The sequence below is a fragment of the Ascaphus truei genome, chromosome 6, assembly GCF_040206685.1.
Source record: "Ascaphus truei isolate aAscTru1 chromosome 6, aAscTru1.hap1, whole genome shotgun sequence".
Classification (NCBI taxonomy): Eukaryota; Metazoa; Chordata; class Amphibia; order Anura; family Ascaphidae; genus Ascaphus; species Ascaphus truei.
This window is the reverse complement of record NC_134488.1, coordinates 104,474,474-104,495,841: the sequence shown is the minus strand read 5'-3', so window position 1 is coordinate 104,495,841 and position 21,368 is coordinate 104,474,474. Positions and strand designations below refer to the sequence as shown.

At 42.8% G+C, this 21,368-nt stretch overlaps 1 protein-coding gene across 4 annotated transcripts in view; it reads right to left on the bottom strand.

Moving 5' to 3' along the window:
* The window catches only part of TTYH1 (tweety family member 1), a 110,112-nt gene that overhangs the window by 48,141 nt on the left and 40,603 nt on the right, over positions 1-21,368 (bottom strand). For all 4 annotated transcript variants that reach the window (XM_075605513.1, XM_075605512.1, XM_075605516.1 and 1 more), the window contains exon 2: positions 17,850-18,022. In XM_075605513.1, coding sequence (XP_075461628.1) covers positions 17,850-18,022 — 173 coding nt within the window. The remainder of the gene's footprint in view (positions 1-17,849; positions 18,023-21,368) is intronic.

Below are 21,368 nucleotides of genomic sequence, written 5' to 3'. Positions count from 1 at the left end.
GAACTATTCATCAAAAGGGCAGTACAAATGGAGATTTCACCAGCAACAAAGGAAAGGGTTCTTTTACAGTAAGGGCAGTTAAAATGTGGAATTCATTACCTATGGAGACTGTGATGGCAGATACAATAGATCTGTTTAAAAAAAGTTGGACATCTTTTTAGAAGGGAAAGATATACAGGGATATACCAAATAAGTAAACATGGGAAGGATGTTGATCCAGGGAGCAATCTGATTGACAATTCTTGGGAGTCAGGAAGGAATTTATTTTTCCCCTTAGGAGATATTAGCACGGTGTTGCAAAACACGTGGAGGTCACAAGAGGCAGCTCTTCGCACTCACCCATTGGCTGGAACGAGACAACCAGGAAGCGCCAGCGGAGATACTTTCTTGCAGTGTGTTCGTTCAGTCCGGACAATTCGTACGTTCACACGGCACCCGCTGCCGCTTATGGTCAGTACGAGTTCCCCTCTGTGGTTTTAAATCAGTTTTCCCTTAGAACTTCATCAGTGGGTGTTTATTCTTGATTTAATATTGTTTTTTTATTGTATTTCTGTGATTGTGCTTGATAGAAGCTTTGTTCGGTTAGCATCCATATTTTTGGAGTAACTATACACAATTTTTAAATGTCATATGTGTTTATGTAATCATTTTGTGTCAATGTGTGGTCTTTTGCCCTAATATTAAAATATTACAAATATTTTATACTAATCCGTGATGCGCTTGTGTGCATTGTTTTCTTTTTGTGTGTCTCATAGCTTTATACCCAGTTGTAAAAGTGTCTGCCTTAATCTATTATGCATCTGGGCAGATGAAAAAAAAAATAAAGCTTCAAAACTTGGCATTACTTTGCAATTGGAGTAAATAGCTGCTGTGAACACCATTCAATGCTGTGCCAAAAGAAAGCTCCTACATTGGCTGGTAACTAAAGTACATTTTTTATTATTTGCTTGTCTTCTTGTGGCGTACCCCATGCTGGTAACTTGTTATGCATTCCATATGAAAGCATAAATGAATATAGAAGGGAAGCAATGACATTGGGATAAAGTGTTCACTGTGCACTAATCCCCCAGCTGGGGAAAGAAGCCCAAGGCAGACTCTTCCAATCAGGACTTTATCCTCCTGTCCAATAATGTGCGTGAGCAAACTTGTTTTGGATTGGTTGTCACTGAATTCTATAACTAGTTAATGTAACCAACCACTGAAAACATGCATGCTAAACTGTTATATAGTGACAGCATTTCAATGCTTCTCTGTCGCCTGAGAACCCAGTGCAAAAGGTTAATTGTCAACGTGAAACCCAATGCACACTTTCACTAGGTAAGTACTGGTGAAAGTTAGTGTAGTTATGGAGGCAGGTAAAATGTAGTTGAAAATATTTGATTCATCTTAAAGAGGCAATCGAAACGGCACTTTTAAAAACAAACCACAAAAAAAAACCTTATTTTTTGTTTTAATACTTGCAACCTTTGATTACCTTTTTTGAAAACGAATGACCTAAACTGCCGGTAATCAACCAGCAACGATCCTGCTTCCCCGAGTTCACTAAATGACTGCTGTTTCGTTTCAATCAGTCTTTCAGTCAGTGTAACTCAGCAGCTACAATGTATTCTAAAATGACTAAGTTAACATTATCTATTGTTACAGTTTGCAGCTCAAATTTCTGGAAATATTGCAACAAACCGGAAAGTGTTGCAAAGATCTTGCACTGCTGGGGAAGTGTGTTAAAACCTGCTATAGAAATCAAAGGATGCTCATCGTATTAAAACTCATTACAAATGGAATTAAGAGTTAAATACATTTTTTTAGTATTTTCTAATAATACCAAACTAATTATTATTTTTTTAAACATGTAGGATATTGCATGGATTGCTCCTTTAAAATCATTCTACCATATGTGCTCTAACAAGGCACCTTTAATAAATACACCCAGACATTTCACAAGATATTGTACTGTGTTGTAAGCAAAAGTGCTGCAACTCCGCATCAATAAAATCTGCACCATGCTGTATGTATGTGTAGCCAGGTTCCCCTCTTTGAGGTTGTGCCCCTTGCTGTGTTACCTACGGTTGTGCAGGAGAGTGGGGGCGGTTGCGGGGACGTGCAGATGCGCGTGCACGCATGCCGGGAGCTCCGGTAATTGCAGAGAGAGAGCTGCCATATTAGGAGGTTTGCACATGCGCATACAGCGGAGGCGGCCATTCTAGGTTGCGCACGGGCAGTGTAAAAGCGTGCGAATGGCAACCAATCAGATAGGACTCTTGGAGGAGACTACAACTCCCATGAGCTTTAGGAGTGTCCCACCTGACGCCAGGGAACCAATAGGGGCTAGAGGATTGCTGCAGGCAGGATAAGGACGCGTGTCACAGGGAGCACGCAAGCAGAGTGAGGGGGAGAGAGGTAACGGACGGAGGGTCCATGTGGAGGGCAAGTAAGCCTCTACACTAGGCCAGAATACAACCCCCCCTAGGCCCAAGGCAGGCCCTGAGACATATTTAGCTTGTTGTGATACAGGGACAGGCCCTAGGTGAGGGACCCTGCCCCTTAATGTTATACAGTGATAGTTAGGGATTCAGCGGACGCTGCACTCCTTAAAGACACTATCTTCAGTGTGGGATCGCCTCTGACGGATCATACCACTGGTGAAGCCAGGACGGCACGCAGGAGATCATCGGATCCTTTTTGAAGATATTTAAAGACCCAGGTGCCGTCGCACTGGGCAGGTATCGTATAATATAAGTGCACCAACAAACCGGTCTATACCCAGGCACTGATCACGCCTATAAGGGTGGGTTCCTTGGGGACACTGTTAGACTAGTGACCAAGGGACTTTGCATACTGTGGAACTCTCGAGGACTCTGTGTGGGACACAGTGGTGGGTGGCACTTCAGGAGAGTAATCCCTGCAAGTTGTATAGTATTCGCATATATATATATATATATATATATATATATATATATATATATATATATATATATATATATGGTTCTTAAAGGAGAATACTCCTTTCACATCATTACTAGTGTGTCAGTAATAATAATAATAATAGCATGTTCTTGTATAGCGCTGCTAATTGTACGCTAACAGTAAAGGTTATGTTATTTTGCATTGTGTGGGTGGTTATTATTGTGTCCTGTGAGGGGCTACTTCCACACTGCTGCGATCCCTCACAGGTGGAGGCGCTGCACCAGAGTAAGTACGCACCCCAGGCTCTCCGTGGCAGAGGCTCAGGCTCCTGTAGCCAACAGGTATAAGCACAGCATTTGGTAGTTTCCTGTTTATAGGGAAACAGGGCTACATTTGGAGGCGCTGCTGAGATTCAGACCGGGGGTGCCCGAAATCAGTGTAAACATGACAATTGCAATAGTATTCTCACCTCCCCGCAAGGCGGTAGATGACTGGGCCTTGGCGATGCAAGTACCGCCCCTCCGAGCACTCGCAGTAGGGCAAGTGCCCGTGGATGCCCTTTCATATGAAATCCTGAGTGCCCTAAGACAGCATCCCACATAAAGGGTAAAATAAGAGTCCAGGACCACCGCAAAGACACTGACGGAAAGTGGCATGCCCTATTAGTGAGTGTAGAGTAAAACATAACAGAGGGGGAAGGGCCGTCCAGTGTGTGGGTCCTAGAAGCTAAAAGGATCCCGTTGCCCTGTAATCTACCCCGCCCATAAAAACAGAGCCTGACAGTCCTCCCAGAGAACGAGCGCGAGTCACGCCACAATTGTCTCCCTCCTCTCCCGAGAGTTTCTGTGGCGATAATTTCAGTGCACTAGCCTGTTCTAGTCCAAGGTCAAGTATAGACAGCCCCGGTTCTAGTAAAATGGAGGATATCCAGCTACTAGCCAAGGCTATACTGCAATTGGGCGGGTCCAAATCTGAATCCCCACCCCCGCAGCCATACCGCAAATTAAAAATCTTTTCAGGGACCAAGCCTACTCCCACCGGTGAAGAGACCTTTGAGGGTTGGAAGGAATACACTTCACAGGTATTAGAAGAATGGACCTGTTCAGATGCGGTAAAGAGACAGCGAATAATGGAATGTCTACGGCCTCCCTCGTCCACTACTATCAAAATGTATAAGGAACAGCATGAAGATGTCACCGATCAGCAGATGATGGATTCTCTTATCCGAGCCTATGGAAAGGAAGACGACGTAAGTGAGTTGTGGACTAAATATTACAACCTTCGCCAGAAAGAGGGAGAAGATTTGTCTGATTTTATCCAAAGACTTCAGCTGATCTTGTGGGATTTATGCTCCCGTAAAGTCATTAGTGCCTCAGCTGTGGATGAGCATCGACGCACCCAATTCCTACTGGGAGCTATACCCACCCACCATATCGTGGTCATGATTAGACGTTCCCTGATGAAAGGGGAACCCCCTTCATTAGAAGATCTACTGGATGAGGTGAAAGTTCATGAGGCCCATACTAGATTACATACCCCAAAGAAGGCCAAAGATTCGCGTAAGGAGGAGACCAAAGAGGTACCCCGCCCAAAAGCCACGGGGAGTCCTGCTGCGAAGGAAACCTCTCCCACTGTGAGTCCTAGACAAACGCATCTGTCACCCAGACATGCACAGCAGTGTGGTGAACGCATGTGCTACCACTGTGGATGACCAGGTCATTTCGCTAGAGAGTGTCCAAAACGGCAAAGCTCTCCCACTAGTGCTAAATCCCTTATGGTCCAAGCACAGCAAACCCTCACTACATTCCTGGCCTTACCTGAAGAGAGTGGAGGAGACGTAAGGGTCCAGACAGAAGATGAACCGCTCCCCGATGTCTACAGTAGAGTAGGACCCACTGCTATCTTAGGAGTCGTCGTAGAAGGAGTCTACTTTTCAGCACTACTGGACACCGGGTCCCAGGTGACTATCATCTACCATCCCTTCTACGACCAGCACCTCAGCCATCTTCCTTTGCAGTCGGTCGAAAATATGAAGTTGTGGGGGCTGAGTAAGGATGATTACCCCATAGATGGAATAGTGGCGGTCAAGGTGGATATCTTACAGTTGAATACTAACAAGTCGCACCCCATGGTGGTGGAAGCCCTGGTCTGTCCCGAGGTTCGCGAGCATCCAAGTGCACCCATCATATTGGGCATGAATGCGGACATACCTCAGTCGGTGATTCGCTCGTACCTTCATGAGGCCGGTGAGCTGCCATTGTCATCCCTGAAAATAGCCTCTGGACTAAAGGAGGAATGCTATCTATGGTAGCGTCTCAGGAAGAATACGGCAAAATCTTCAATCAAGAATGAGGGTTAGTGGAGATTCCACCAGGGGGAGTGAGACACATGACAGCGCTGGTCAAGTATTACGGTCGTCATGAGACCGATAGGTACTTTTTGTTAGAGACCCTCCCTGAGTCTGAACTTCATTGGGGATACCGAATGATACCCGAAGTACGAGAGTGGACGTCCGACATCCCCAAGAGGATTACCGTGTCTGTTCAGAATACTTCCTTGCACACAGAACCATTTGAAGTGGGGCAAAGGCTGGGCAGGATATATCCTGTGGATCCTGTGGACGACATAGTGACAGTCAATGCTGCCAGTGTGAGAGAACAGCTGGAAGAACTACAATTTGACTTCGGGGAATCTCCACTGGAGGAAGCATGGAAGGAAAGGCTATGTGCTCAGTTGAGAGAGCGACGAGAAGTGTTCTCTACAAGCGAGATGGACGTGGGATGTAGTCACAATGCCCAGCACACGATTCGTCTGAATGATGACACTCCATTCCGAGAAAGATCCCAATTCATAGCTCCCCGAGACGTGGAGGATGTGCGGAACGTACTGAATGAAATGGAGACGGCCGGTATAGTGACCAAATCTCGAAGTCCCTACGCCTCGCCGATAGTGGTGATTCGGAAGAAAAATGGATCCGTACGCCTATGCGTCAATTACAGAACCTTGAACAAACGTACTGCGCCTGACCAATACACGCTACCAGGAATAGAGGAGATCCTTAGCACATTGTCTGGAAGTCAGTGGTTTAGTGTACTGGACCTTCTATCTGGGTACTATCAGGTCCCCATGAGCTTGGCCGATCAAGAGAAAACGACGTTCGTCTGCCCGCTGGGGTTCTATCAGTTCACCTGAATGCCTCAAGGCATTTGCGGTGCACCGGCCACCTTCCAACGGCTGATGGAAAGAATGATTGGGGATATGAGTCCTCGTGAGTGTTTGGTTTACTTAGACGACATAATCGTATTCGGGAAAACACTCGAAGAGCATGAGACTTGACTGATGAAGGTGCTGGACTGACTAGGTAAAGAAGGCCTGAAGCTCTCCTTGGACAAATGCCGCTTCTGCCGGACATCCGTCACTTACGTGGGCCATATAGTCTCCGCGGATGGAGTGGCCACCGACCCTGCCAAGGTAGAAGCTGTGGTGAATTGGCCGAGACCTGAGAATGTGATGGAACCGAGGTCTTTTCTTGGGGTCTGCGGATATTACCGGAGGTTCATGGACGGGTACTCCAAGAAGGCTGCTGCGCTGAATAATCTACTGAAGGTTTACCCAGAGGACCCCAAGCAGAAGAGTACCACTCCCCGAACCCCCTTCGGGGATCGGTGGACATTGGCCTGTGAGGAAGCTTTCATTGGACTGAGGAAGAGTCTAACAGAGGCTCCTGTTCTGGCTTATGCTGACCCAGAGAAGTCGTATGTCCTACATGTGGATGCCAGCCTTAACGGATTGGGAGCGGTACTACAGCAGAAGTACCCGACTGGACTGCGCCCCGTGGCCTATGCAAGCAGAAGTTTGACTCCTAGCGAGAAGAACTACCCAGTGCATAAGTTGGAGTTTCTTGCCCTTAAATGGGCCGTATCAGAAAAACTACAGGACTACCTATATGGAGTCCCCTTTTGAAGTCCGAACAGACAATAATCCGCTGACCTATATTCATACAACCGCCAAATTAGATGTGACCGGTCATAGGTGGTTGGCTACGCTCTCCAATTATCAGTTCACTTTGAAGTATAAACCTGGGTCCCTCCATATAGGAGCCGATGCTCTATCTAGGAGACCGAGACTGGATAAGACCTGGGAAGGAATGACAATTCCTGTGAAGGAATTTCGGGTCCAAGGATGAGAGCTATGTGTGCCACTGCAGCCATCATAAACAACCGAGTGGCGTTCTCCGAGCTGCGAGCCGCAGATTCCTTAGGGTGTCGACCTCAAGCCCTTCCCGAAGCCTACTGTCACCCCGATGGAATGGGCATCAACCAGAATGTCATTTTCACATGGAAAGAAGTGGTATTGGTGCAAATACATGATTCAGCGGCTAATGCTGTCCGACAGGCACTACACAAAAATTATTCTTCCTTAATAAAAAGGGCTCCGCCTGATGCTGTGGGCCTACTCATGAGGGAATGGAATAAATTTGAGATGGATAATGGCCTCCTCTATAGAGTTGTTCAGTATCATGACCATCCTGACAGATGACAGCTGTTTCTACCCCAGCGTCTACAAGGTCTCGTTTTAAGATCACTACATGATGATCACAGACATTTGGGGGTGGATAAAACCTTCGGCTTAGGGAGAGATTGCTTTTTCTGGCCTAGAATGCGAGAGTCAGTGGAGCAACACTGCAGGAAATGTCTACGGTGCATTCATAGGAAGACACTCCCCACCCGTGCTGCCCCAATGGGACATCTTAAAAGCTCCGTTCCTATGGATTTAGTATGCATGGACTTTTTGTGTATAGAGCCCGATTTCAAGGGTATCAGCAATGTACTGGTAGTGACAGACCACTACACTCGATACGCCCAAGCGTTTCCCACTAAAGATCAAAAAGCCATCACTGTAGCAAAAGTATTGTGGGAGAAGTATTTCATGCACTATGGCTTGCCTAATAGAATGCACTCTGATCAGGGGAGAGACTTTGAAAGTAAGCTTATCAAAGAACTGCTCAAGCTACTAAACGTTCAAAAGTCTAGAACCACACCCTACCACCCTGAGGGAGATGCTCTCCCGGAAAGATTTAATCGGACATTGTTGGATATGTTGGGCATGCTGCAAGACTCCAAGAAGGGAGAGTGGAGCAAAAATGTTGGGGCCTTAGTATATGCATACAATTGCACTAGGCACGAATCAACAGGATACACGCCGTACTTTCTCATGTTTGGCGAGAAGCACGTTTACCGGTGGACATTCGTTTAAGGGTATCTACCAATGGGGTACCCAATACAATGCACTTTCGATATGTAAAAAGGCTCCAAGACAGTCTACAGCGTGCCTATCAGCTCTCCGAAAGAGCTGCTGTCCTGGTGAATGCTAATAATAAGCGGAGATACGATCATAAGATTCGTCATAGAGAACTTCGGCCTGGAGACGCTGTCCTCCTTCGAAATTTGGGAATCCATGGCAAGCACAAGCTGGCAGATCGGTGGAGAGAAGGATACTTTGAAGTTGAGTCTCAGATGCCTGGCCTCTCGGTGTACCACATAAAGGATAGGGACGGCCGGGTAAAGGTTTAGCATCGTAATCACCTGCTGCCCATACCGCAAGTGGATGGGAATGATCCAGAACCTGAAACCATAACTGATATCTCTGAATTGGGGAAGCCTACTGACATTCAACCAAGCCCACAAGAACAAGTCCTATTAAAGCGACTTCCAACGAATCCACTAATGATTCGTGGGCACCCCCCGAAGGAGATCCGGATAATGGGTATGCACCTCAAAACCAATCCCAAGCAACTCCCACTCATCGTCCTCTCAATCCTAGTAGTCCTAGCTTTGTACCTAATAGAGACTGTGTGCTATTTAATTCACCTCTTGATGGAGAAATGGGGCCTCAAGCCCCCGAATCCTTTGTGTACAATGAAACTGCAGAGACTTAGACTCGTCGGAGTCAGAGAGTGAGGCGGCCACCTACTAGAGTGGTGTATGATAAATTAGGGACACCCCACTATGAGTGGTAGGCAGCAGCAGACAAAAGCTAAACTGGCCTCAGTGATTAATATGTTCACTGAACTGTACCATATTGTCTAGAGCGAAGTGAGATATGTGTATCATAGTTATGTACTGCATTTTTCATTATATAATTATGTGTTGGCGTTCCCACGCGGGAACGTTGTGGTTTTCACCAGGGGGAGGATGTAGCCATGTTCCCCCCTTTGAGGTTGTGCCCCTTGCTGCGTTACCTCCGGTTGTGCAGGAGAGTGCGGGCGGTTGCGGGGACGTGCGGATGCACGTGCACGCGTGTCGGGAGCTCCGGTAATTGCAGAGAGAGAGAGCTGCTATATTAGGAGGTTCGCACATGCGCATAGCAGCTGAGGCGGCCATTCTAGGTTGCGCACGGGCAGTGTAAAAGCGTGCGAACGGCAACCAATCAGGTAGGACTCTTGGAGGAGACTACAACTCCCATGAGCTTTAGGAGTGTCCCACCTGATGCCAGGGAACCAATAGGGGCTAGAGGATTGCTGCAGGCAGAATAAGGAAGCGTGTCACAGGGAGAGAAAGGTAACGGACGGAGGGTCCATGTGGAGGGCAAGTAAGCCTCTACACTAGGCCAGAATACAACCCCCCCTAGGCCCCAGGCAGGCCCTGAGACATATTTAGCTTGTTGTGATACAGGGACAGGCCCTAGGTGAGGGACCCTGCCCCTTAATGTTATAGAGTGATAGTTAGGGATTCAGAGGACGCTGCACTCCTTAAAGACACTATCTTCAGAGTGGGATCGCCTCTGACGGATCATACTGCTGGTGAAGCCCGGACGGCACGCAGGAGATCATCGGATCCTTTTTGAAGATATTTAAAGACCCAGGTGCCGTCGCACTGGGCAGGTATCGTATAATATAAGTGCACCAACAAACCGGTCTATACCCAGGCACTGATCACGCCTATAAGGGTGGGTTCTTTGGGGACACTCTTAGACTAGTGACCAAGTGACTTTGCATACTGTGGAACTCTCTGGGACTCTGTGTGAGACACACATTTCTCTGGACACGGTGTGGGACACGGTGTGGGACACGGTGGTGGGTGGCACTTCAGGAGAGTAATCCCTGCAAGTTGTATAGTATTCGCATATATATATATATGGTTCTTAAAGGAGAATACTCCTTTCACATCATTACTAGTGTGTCAGTAAAGGTTATGTTATTTTGCATTGTGTGGGTGGTTATTATGGTGTCCTATGAGGGGCTACTTCCACACTGCTAGGATCCCTCACAGGTGGAGGCGCTGCACCAGAGTAAGTACACACCTAAGGCTCTCCGTGGCAGAGGTTCAGGCTCCTGTAGCCAACAGGTATAAGCGCAGTATTGGGTAGTTTCCTGTTTATAGGGAAACAGGGCTACATATGAAATACAAAAATCCCATTGAAATCCATGGGATTTTTTTTTCTATGCCACTGGTGCAGTTTGTTTTACCCTCATTGCACCACTTTTTGCCTTGCTACATATCCCCTAAATATCTGAAGGAATCCTATGTTGCTCCATTAAAATATATTATTGCACAATGATACTGAAACTGCATTTAAAGGCTAAAACAAAATTTTTGTTTTGTTCTGGAGTGTTTAAATGTTAGAAATAGGGAATAACTGTTCCTGATAGTCTGCTCTGCAGTTCCTTGTGTTGGCACAGTGGGAGTTTAAAGCTTCACTCATAAACCCCCCTAGATGAGATGCTGAGTCTCTGGAAATAAGCACCATACAGTATACTGCGTGTTTCGTCAAGTTGACACCATGATGATGTAGGGGAAAAATGAGATGTGACACTGACAGCACAAACAGCCTTCATTTCACTTTACCCCAATTTTCTAATTGGGCTTAAGGGTGGGAATCAACCTATGACCTCCTCAGACTCTCCACTGAGACATTTACCCTCTCACAAACCCTTTCCTTTCTTTATATCTAGCTCCCTCCCTCCCTGCGTTCTACTCCTTGTCTCCATGGTAACACGTGTCTCGGCAATGGGAGAGGAGGCATTATCATGCTAATGGGCCCCCTTTTATTTCAGTGGAGGAATTCTTGGTGGGAAAATGATAGTCCTTAAAAGATGGGAGGGGGAATGAAAAAAGCTTCCTTTCTTTCCCTCCAGACAGACACATTTTAACCCCTTATGAAGCAGCCAGAAAAGATAAGAGTCTGTGAGAAACCACATTGCTTTCTTTCTTCCTTTTGTGCATTTTTAGATTTTCTGAACCCCCTCCATTGTACCCCAGTATGCACTCATGCAGCTTCCCACTAGCTTTATCAAACTCTTTCAAGTCCTTCAACATGCTAAATAGACATTTCTCCCTCCTCCTTCCCACTTAAACATCACAACAAACACATAAAAAACATTCTAAAATCTTGTTTTCATATTGTTATGCAGTTTGTGGATTGACAGAAGAAAGAATTTTCAGGAATACATTTTAAGAGATCATTAAATTGCAAAAAAAAATAAAAAATAAACATTTTGTTTCCAAACATTGTTTTTTTTTTTATGTATAGCTTTTATCAACCCAATACCAATGTTTGCACATGCATTTTATCTACTCTGGATATTTGTGTTTATATGCAGGTACATTGCTTCACTGAAAGCCTCTCTGCTTTGCTTATTTGTCACAGTTTGCAGGGTAAATTATTATTAGGCCACAGATGTGGCCAGTGCAATTGCAACCTTTCAACCGATCACATGCCTTAATTACCCCACTATATTGTTCTGTATGCATTAATACATCCTGCACGAGGAGATCAAAACAAATTCTTTATTAGGGGCTAGCATGGAGAAAATTTGAATACATTCTCTTTTAGAGCACTTCAAAAAGGTCTGTGTGTGAATTGCATAGATTGGTGGTGTTGATCTCAACACAAATGGTATTTATGTATTATTCAAAATAAGTACAATTTCCTATGTCGAGTGTTTAGAAAAAAAACAGCTCTTAGTGCCAGCAGGTGCAATAAAATATTGACACAGACACCAGTGTTGAATGCTAAATCATGTTAGGATTGCAAAGACTGCGGTGGATTTTACATAGGGGTCATATGACCACCTAACTGATTTAAAAAAAAATGGAATTAGAAGGTTATTGTATAAAGATTGTATCCAAGGCACTAACGCACAAACAAAAACAGGTGTGGGAACTGTGCTTTTAGCACTATTAATTTGATCCCTTTATTACAGTAAAAACATTTAGAGGGTTTTTCATTATTATTATTATTATTATTATTATTATTATTATTATTATTATTATTATTATTTATGGGATGTTTAGCTGCTACAAAATGATCCACAGATGTCCAGAATACATGGTGACCTTGAAGGTCACCAACTATGGCTAAAAAAGGCTGACTGTCCTTCACTGTAAAAATAGTCATATATTTAGTATCCCCCCATCTTTACATCCTCCCATTTCCCTCCTTTTTATCCTACATTCCTACACAACTATAAAATATTGAAAAACACGGCACAGAAGGAATGGAGGAAGAATACAGGTGTAGGACAAATAGAAATGTTGGTAAAGGAGCTGTCCTTTCAGTACCACTGCAGTGAGAAGAGCAGGCAGGTGTAATAGCTGTTCCTTCAGCACCACTGGAAAGTTGTTCAGTAATATTCTGCAAACAAAAATATCACTTGTGAGCACATTCACATGTCTCAAACAGGTCTGCAACCTGCTTTTCGCTATTATCTCTTACATTGCTTCCACAGCAGCCAGGAATTCTGGGCAATGACATGCAAATGAACACACAGCTGTTTGTGAGTTGTACACTTCATTAACCCAGGCTATGCTCAAAAGCTGTGTAATACGGCCGGCATAAGCTTATTGGGGTCCATGTTAAAATGGACAGTAAAAGGTGACACTGTGTGCTCATCTGCATGTCATTTCCCAGAATCCCTGGCTGCAGTGGAAGCACTGTATGCAAAGAAATAATGGTGAAAAGCAGGGTTGCAGACCTGTCTGAGACACGTGAATGTGCTCACGAGTGATATTTTTGTTTTCTGTACACTGTATGGTCAAGCGTTTTTGTCCCTTTTTTACCCACCATAACTTCAGTAATATTGGTATTTTCAAGTTAATGTTAAGATAAACTTTTAGTGTTATAAATGCACATCTGCTATTGATAACTCTTCTACTTTATTTTGAGTCATCACCTGTGCCTCCTTATGCTTTTAATGTAGACTGCATTGATCGGTGCTTCAGGAGATTATAGAATAAGCCCCTTAGTATTTAATGTTGTATTTGTCTTTACGCAGAAAATTAGAGATGGTATATTTACAAATATGATCCATCTAAAGTTATATGTAATGGGACAAATCGAAAAATGCAATTGCAAACTCAGCACCATCATAGTATTATGGAACATCACTCCTGAGTGGATTAAAAATCATGAGTACATAAACCTTTTTATAATAGCTAACATGACCACAACTTTGGTGGTGCTGAAATGTAGCAACACAACAAAAGAGAGTCCAGCAATCATGCCATTTCAAACATAGCTCCAGAAACCAATACTATAATTGTGTAGCATGTATGTGCATAATGTAAAGAACCTTCCTCTATAAGACTATAAGACTAGAAGCAGGCTAAAAAAAGATGAGGTTTTTTTTTTTGCTTTGTTTTATTCAAATTCTACAACTGCTTAATTCATTACTCTGGTCCTTCTGGACTGGGTGCTGGACAGAGCTTTCTTTGTCTACACTTGTGAATATTTTGTTGGCGCTTGAATGAGACCTCTTGTTCATGCAGAACGCTGAGCATTCTCTCTCCATCATTCTTTCTGAGAACATAGTAGCATATACAACTCCGAGCAGCGCTGTTCCTGACCCAATGCAGCCCTTATAACCTCAACCCTTTCAAATGTGCATCTAATAATAGAAAGTTAACTTACTCACTCCCTGATTATTATTTCTGACTTGTTATAATCCGAAATGTAGCTCCACATGATGCAGCTGAGAAGACAGAGACAATACATGATCTAAATTCACCAAATCTAGTGAAAAGACTAGGAGCATGAAGGAAGAACCATGGGGACAAGGGTTGATTTAGGTGGTGTATTCTTCTCACTTTCTTGCCTAGTCCCATCTGAAACTCGTATCACACCGCAAATATGAAAATAGACTAGCAATCATTTCAATTTACAAAGCAAGACTTGGAGTCATTTAAACCATTCCTTGTAGCATTGTCCCTCAAGGAAAACCAGTACTAGTTCCTTCTCCCCCTACCCGAATGTTCACCTTTGGTTCTGTTTAGCCCCGTCTTTTCCTCTTCTTTCCTTTACTGTACTAATGGACAGCAGTGTAGTGAAATGTACAAACTCATATTTGTAGTGTCTAGAAAATCTGCTCTGTGTTCTGCTTACCTCCCCCAGTGGAAGCTTAGGCTGCGGACATAGTGCTGCAGCCCGTGCAGAGACGCGCTGAGGCTGAGGGAAAGCAGGTGCTTTCCCTGGCTATAGTACTCAGGCCATGGGAGGCGTTCCTGGGGGCGTTCCCAGTGACATCACAGAACTGGTTCGCACTCATTGGGCGAATCGCTCACGTAACCGGCCTGTCGCACGAGAAATCAGTTTTAACCGATTTCTCGCGCATCAGGCGCCCCCTCCTGCCTCCACGCGCCCGCACACCACATGTATGCGAACACTGCCTTAAGGCAGTCTGTTCGCTCGTGTCCGCACGGTCTGAGGTACCATGGACACAGCCTTAGAGATGTGAAACAGAGATGGGAAGCGCCTTCTATCTTGGCTATGGTCTTGGTAAAAGAAGATATGAGTCCCCCATTTAACCCTGTTGTAGTAAATAAGTCCATCACATATGAAATGGTATTGGAAAGGAAGTTTCACAATAGGTGGTAGAGTAAAATATTCCTATGTTCTGGCAACTTTTCATTGCAATAACTGAACACACCCTTGGAATATTTCGGTGAGAGGCGTGATTGGTTCAGCATCCCTACTGCAATTCAATAGTTAAAAAAAAGAAATACATGGCCAAATCACATTTAAATGCATCTTTAGCTTTGTGAATGACTTGGGCTTCCACTTTTACTTTGTTTGGCCATCTAATGCTATACTACAGGGGTGGCAAACTCCAGTCCTCAAGGGCCACCAACAGGTCAGGTTTTAAAGGTATCCCTTCTTCAGCACAGGTAGCTCAATGGCTGAGACACTGATTGAACCACCAGTCAATGACTGAGCCACTGATTGAGCCACCTGTGCTGAAGCAGGGATATCCTTAAAACCTGACCTGTTGTTGGCGCTTGAGGACTGGAGTTGGCCACTCCTGCTATACCAGATGCAGCACAAGTGTTCGAAGTCTATGGATCTTTATAATGTCAGATATTATTTGTATAGCTTACCACAAGGTAAGCCATGAACCAAATATATATAATGTACATTTATTAAGGAAAGGAAATATATCTTTAGAATTTTAAGAGTTAATGTTCTATAAATACCAAACTAACTAATGTAACAGAGTTATTTCATGGGGTATTGTATTGCTTCTGCAAATTTAGGAGTTAGGAAGGAATTTTGGCTCTGGATCCATTTATTTCCATATAAGACTTCCCCCCCCCCCCCTTTCCTTTGGATCATTAAAATATATAATAGTGCAGGAGCTCAAATACATAATTTGACAGAGCCAACGTTTGCCTTAAAGTCAAATATACCATGTTACTAAGGGACATACATTTCTTGTGAATTACAGATATTTCCCATATTTCTTCATTAGGATTTGGTATTATGGGAGGGGTTATATTTTGCCTGTCATAGTTATCTCTTTCTTCTGAATATAGTTGATGAGGACAAAGTACAAAGGAAAGTGATGCTCTGTTTATTACAAAGTGTTATTAAGCAGGGGAGAAAAAATAACAAGCCCACAGGCCATGAGAAACAGTGGCGGGGCACTGAGATTAAAAAGAAAAAGGGAAACAGTTTCCTTCTCTGATCCAGGAAGAAAAGGAATGAGAACAAGGCTTGTATTGTTGCTGCAGCTGGGAAGAGAGACTCAAGACAGTCCAGTGCCACCCAGTCCCAGCTAAACAAATGAAGCCTTGTGGCGCTTGCTGTTGTGTTCTCAGCAATGGGTGATAGCTGGAGAGGGAGGCGGAAAGAAGCAGTGTCTGACCACCTGACTGCTCTTCCTCCTCCCCCCTTACCCATGAGTAGAGAAAGCAGTAAACATACAATGGCAGTAGGATTTGTGTCAGATACACAGTGTGCTGAGTAATGTGGGCAGTAACAGGAAGACATAAGTGAGGAGTGGGGGAATAAGTAACAGGGCTACAGTAAGAGTTAGAAGTGAGAGCACAGGGCATTATGCTTGTGATTGTAGGTGAAAGCAGGAGAAAAAAGATCTGACAGCATTGGACAATGAGGCGTTCTATATATAACTTGCAATAGATAAGGCAAACAGGAGCTTTGTTGGGGTGGTGAACCTTTAGCTTTGAATACTTCATTCTCAGCCCCACTGCATCTTTTGCAAGCGGTGTTCTAGGAATAGATGGAGGGATTTATTCTCTAGATTTGATAGACTTAATCTCTTCAGTGCTGGATGGGGTTGTAGCGAATTGCATTTCAGTGTGTTGTACAGTATGCTGCACTAGACAGCTTATGATGAGTTATTTTTAGGCACTGCTGTGGAGTAGAGGGCAGCAGGGGCAGGCATCAAACAAATTAATCAAAATCATCACAGCAAACCTGTCAAGGTTTTTAAGTTGCTGTAAGCAAATAAAAATACCATTTGTGAGCACATTCACATGTCTCAGACAGATCTGCAACCTGTCTTTCCCATTATTGCTTAGCATACAATGCTTCCACTGCAGCCAGGGTTTCTGGGTAATCTGGGTGAGATCTGTCTGAGACAGGCGAATGTACCTACAAGTGTTATTTCTTTTTGCTGTAAACTGTATGATGGAGGGTTTATGTCAATTTTTTTTAACCCACCATAATTTTTTTAATGTCTGGAAAATATATATATAGCGTATAAATACTTATCATTATGCACTGCAGCTACATTGTACTGTGTTCATTGTTGTACAGTATGTTCAATAACTTGTTTTATGTAGGGTTTTTTTTTTCATCTTTAATAATATGTAGTCATCCCTGGGCATAGAATCAATCATTTAGGTTTTTGATTCGCACACAACTTTACATTGGACTATAGTGTTATGTTTTACAGATGTAGCAAATTTTACTGTTTTCTGTGTGGTGTTCACACGCGGCTGAAGCGGTGCCGTACCGTGGTCCAGAGAACAGGGAGGATTAATGCTGCGGGAGTCCGAGTTTCTGAATTGGACCCCACAGTGTTGACCCTTTTGGGCCATCTGCTGGGAGAGAAAACCGATACTAACCTCTTAGGTGAGCTATGCAGCATCTTCCCACAGCGCTGAAGGTAAGATGCAGGGCTTTCCAACACCATGGATAACGTAGATGACGAACATGAGTGGAAGGCTCTTTGACCATATTCGGTCATCTACATCATCAATCGGGTTGGACAGACCTGTCCTCTCCATCTCCCTTGATGACACAGATGACCACATATGGTCATAGAGCCTTCCACTCATGATGTAGAGACCCATATTCAGGCATCTACATCATCCAGAATGTTGGCAAGTCCTACATCTTACATTCAGCGCTGAGGGAAGTCATTGCAGATGGGAACAGAGACGGAGATGGCTGCAGACAGAGAGACAGCTGCATAGCTCATCTAAGAGGTTAGTATCAGTAGTATCTCTCTCCCATCAAGTGAAGGATTATCGCTGTGGGTCTTATTCAGAAGCATTGAACCCTGCAGCGTTAATCCTCAAAGACAGCAAAACGCACTGTTTTTGAGGCCGCGGTCGGGCTGCGGCCCCAAGGACAGTAAGTCTTGCTCCATCTTTACCTAGTAGGAGAAACTTATCCACATGTAATAGGAGGGAGCTTCTCACCAGCATATAATGACAGCAGCTACACAGCTCCAGGTGACACAGCAAACATGATGGCTCTTAGAGTCTTCTTCTTCCTGAGAGCTGCAGCAGCAGAATCTGATTAAATAGACGGAGATCAGGACGAGGCTGATAGCCAAGCAGAGTCCGGCAATGCTGGCTAAAAACAGAAGAGCCTGAGGAAAGGAGAAGAGAAAGAAATCATCAGGAAATATTAAGAGAAGAGTTATATTGATCTACGTTGGTATATGTACAGTAGGTGAAATTGATACTAGGTGAAGTATCTTAAAGAGTGAGAGGGACTTGTAGGTTGCACTCAAATACATTATCGGAAGTTCCGGCAGTATCATAAATAAATGTTTAACCCATTCATTGCCAAAAAGGGTTAAAACAAGTTGTTTTACAAGAATCTTGTATAAGAGGACACAAAGCCCCAATGCCATTTAGGCAGTTGCCTCATTTTTTATGTTGTAAAATTATTGATCCAAATGTACTAAGTGTTGCTATGACATAAGGCACTTTCTGGCATTGGAAGACGCCGTACGGCTCATTGAATAGAAGGTGTCTTCTTGCATTGGAAGTTGTCTTTATCTTTTCTTTGCCTTGCATCCAGATAAGATGCAGCATTATGATTTCCTCATGTAGTTTGCTGTTTTTCAAAAGTATTGATGCAAACACATTGTTTGCAGATCTTCTAATAGAACAGTGCACCATAGGTGAGCTGATGGTAGTGACAAATTTAAAAGGTTAAATGTAGATGGCGGGCACATTTTTAATGAATGATCAGACAGGTATAAGCATCTTTAAAAAAAAAATGTATACTCAAAGTTTTCTATTCTAGCCAAATGCTTTGGAGGTTTTTTTTTAATTTATCATCATTACACAATCTCTTTCATTAGAACATTATTTGTTGGTGCAAGAAATTGACAATCATCATTGATCTCGTCGTACTTTATTTCTAAAGTATTTCTAATGCCATCATGTTAACCAAACATAGACAAGTGTTAGCAGGAAAGTATCTGATCAGGGTCAGAAGACCCAGTGAAAACAAAATCATGATTCATTTTTTGCGATTGGTGATACAATCTTAGTAGCTTATTCTATATCCAAACTGGCTAATTGGGCCATTTTCGGCCGAAACTCCCGATTTACTTGAGTGGGAAATTTTTTGCTCAAAATGGCTTGTCGGCTGCTTTGGGAAATATAAAGAATAAGCCCCTTAATATAAATGTAAGCAATGACCCTGATACGTGTTTAACCTTTAGCATTCAAAGAATGCTCTTTTCTATGGCTTATGCGTTCGTTCCTGATATCGGGGAGCGGGTAAGAGTCGTGATCACTGCTCTAGCCATCTCATGACTGAGACGGAATATCTATGCCACTTTGGTGGTATTTTTTGCTCACTACTTGTGATTACCTCTTTAAAGTGTGACTTTCATATAAACTATAAGTATATAAATACAAATGTATAACTCTGGCCTGATCCCCACATTCTTTCTTCAGTTAGGTAACTATACTGATGAAGCTGTAGCGAAACGCGTTAGCGGTGAAGGTGAGGAATGCGAGAGAGATACAGAGAGCCCAGCTTATTGCTTCACACCATGACGATCCCTCCATGCTAAGGCCGTGGTTATACCAGGAATTGCGCAGCTTCAAAACAAAACAATAACATGCAATGAAAGCGCACATACTAATCGCGATGGTAGCGCCGCGATATGCTGCAAAGCTTCTGTCTCATGAAGAGATATGAGATTTTGTTTTTCGCAGGAGACGACCGCATCACGTGATTTGCACGGCCGATCACAGTGCATCTTAAACAAATCAATCACACACACATATATACAAACACACACATACACACATATATTATATATATAATATATATATATATATATATATATATATACAAACATTCATATATACATATATATACACATACATATATACATATATGTATATATATGTATATATGTATGTGTATATATGTATGTGTATATATATATATATATATATATGTATATATATATATATATATATATATATATATATGTATATATATATATATATATATATATATATATATATATATATATATATATATACACACACACATACATGCATACATATAAAATAAATATATTAAATACATATATTTAATAAATATATTAAACACACATTTATATACAGTACACACATATATACATATATGAAATAAATAAATATATGAAATAAATAAATATATTGAATAAATATATTAAATAAATATAGAGGGATAGATATAGAAACGATATGGCCATGTCTCCCTGCAGTAGTGCTACAAATTGCTTCTGCATGTGCACATGTAGCGTCGCTGTGATGACGTCACCAGATCGCTCTACAGTTTCTGGTATAAATGAAGCCTAATGCGAGATGAAATTGTGACATCACATGACGCAGAAGTGTTTCTCAGATCTGGGGCTGTATACGCTGGAGCTAATGAGAGGATGGGACCTTCACTACAACTGGTGACTCTCAATGTGCTTTTAAACTGTGAAATGTGGGAGTGCACTATATATATGTTTTTTACTGTTTACTATTAAAGTGGAATTACACTATGTTTGCCTTTTTAAAATGTCCCTTCTATATGGAGCCTTAACTGGGTGAGGATCGAAATCCACAGTGGGAAGCACAACGTTCAGCAGCCCTGTCTTTGTATCCAGTTCATCTTCTATTCTCTGCTTGAAAATACTTACTATCCTGTGAGTTCAATCATTGGAGTGGGAACGTTCCCTGTTTAAATATAGTTCACACTATGTTATGTTTTGTCTTTGCGCTATAGCCCTCCCCTTCCCCAATACTCTGGACTTTTTGTTCATACTGTCTGGGTGAGAGAGTGGACCTCAGCTGCAGGAATAATTAGGATAAGTCACTTTATTATTCACTTTTCACTTACATTTGTTGCTCTGTTTTATTATTTTCTTTGTTATAACAAAAGAAGCAGGTAAAGTAAATTTTGTGATATTTGATTAATGTGCTTTTTTGGTTGCCGTTTTGCTTGCATATACAATTTCAAAGCTATTTAACACATTTGGTGGGACATGTGTTACAAATATTTCCTTTTATTTCACTGCAATCTACTGGGAAAGGTTTATTTATTTATTTTTTTAAATGTTCCCCCCTCTATTTTTTAACCCGCCAGCTGCAGAGAACATGCAATATATTTGCAGTGATGGGCTTAAGGAGTATTTTTCCTAGAGTGATCTTTTCCAATTCGTTTTATGCTGTAGCCCTGCAGATATATCCAGATGTAAGGTCACATACACTTTTGATCCCCTAAAAAGAATGCGTGCCATTCAAGTAAAATGGATGAGGCCGGGGTGACTTCTAATAAGAACTGAAAAGCAAAAAAATTGGATTTGTAGTTTTTTTTGTGGCTTTACAACAATGCTTCAGCAGTGGCGCAGTTAAATGTGCTTTAAGTTACTTTGTTATCTCCCCCCAAAAATATGTATGGGCAGACTGTAATAAACATTTTTTGTATTG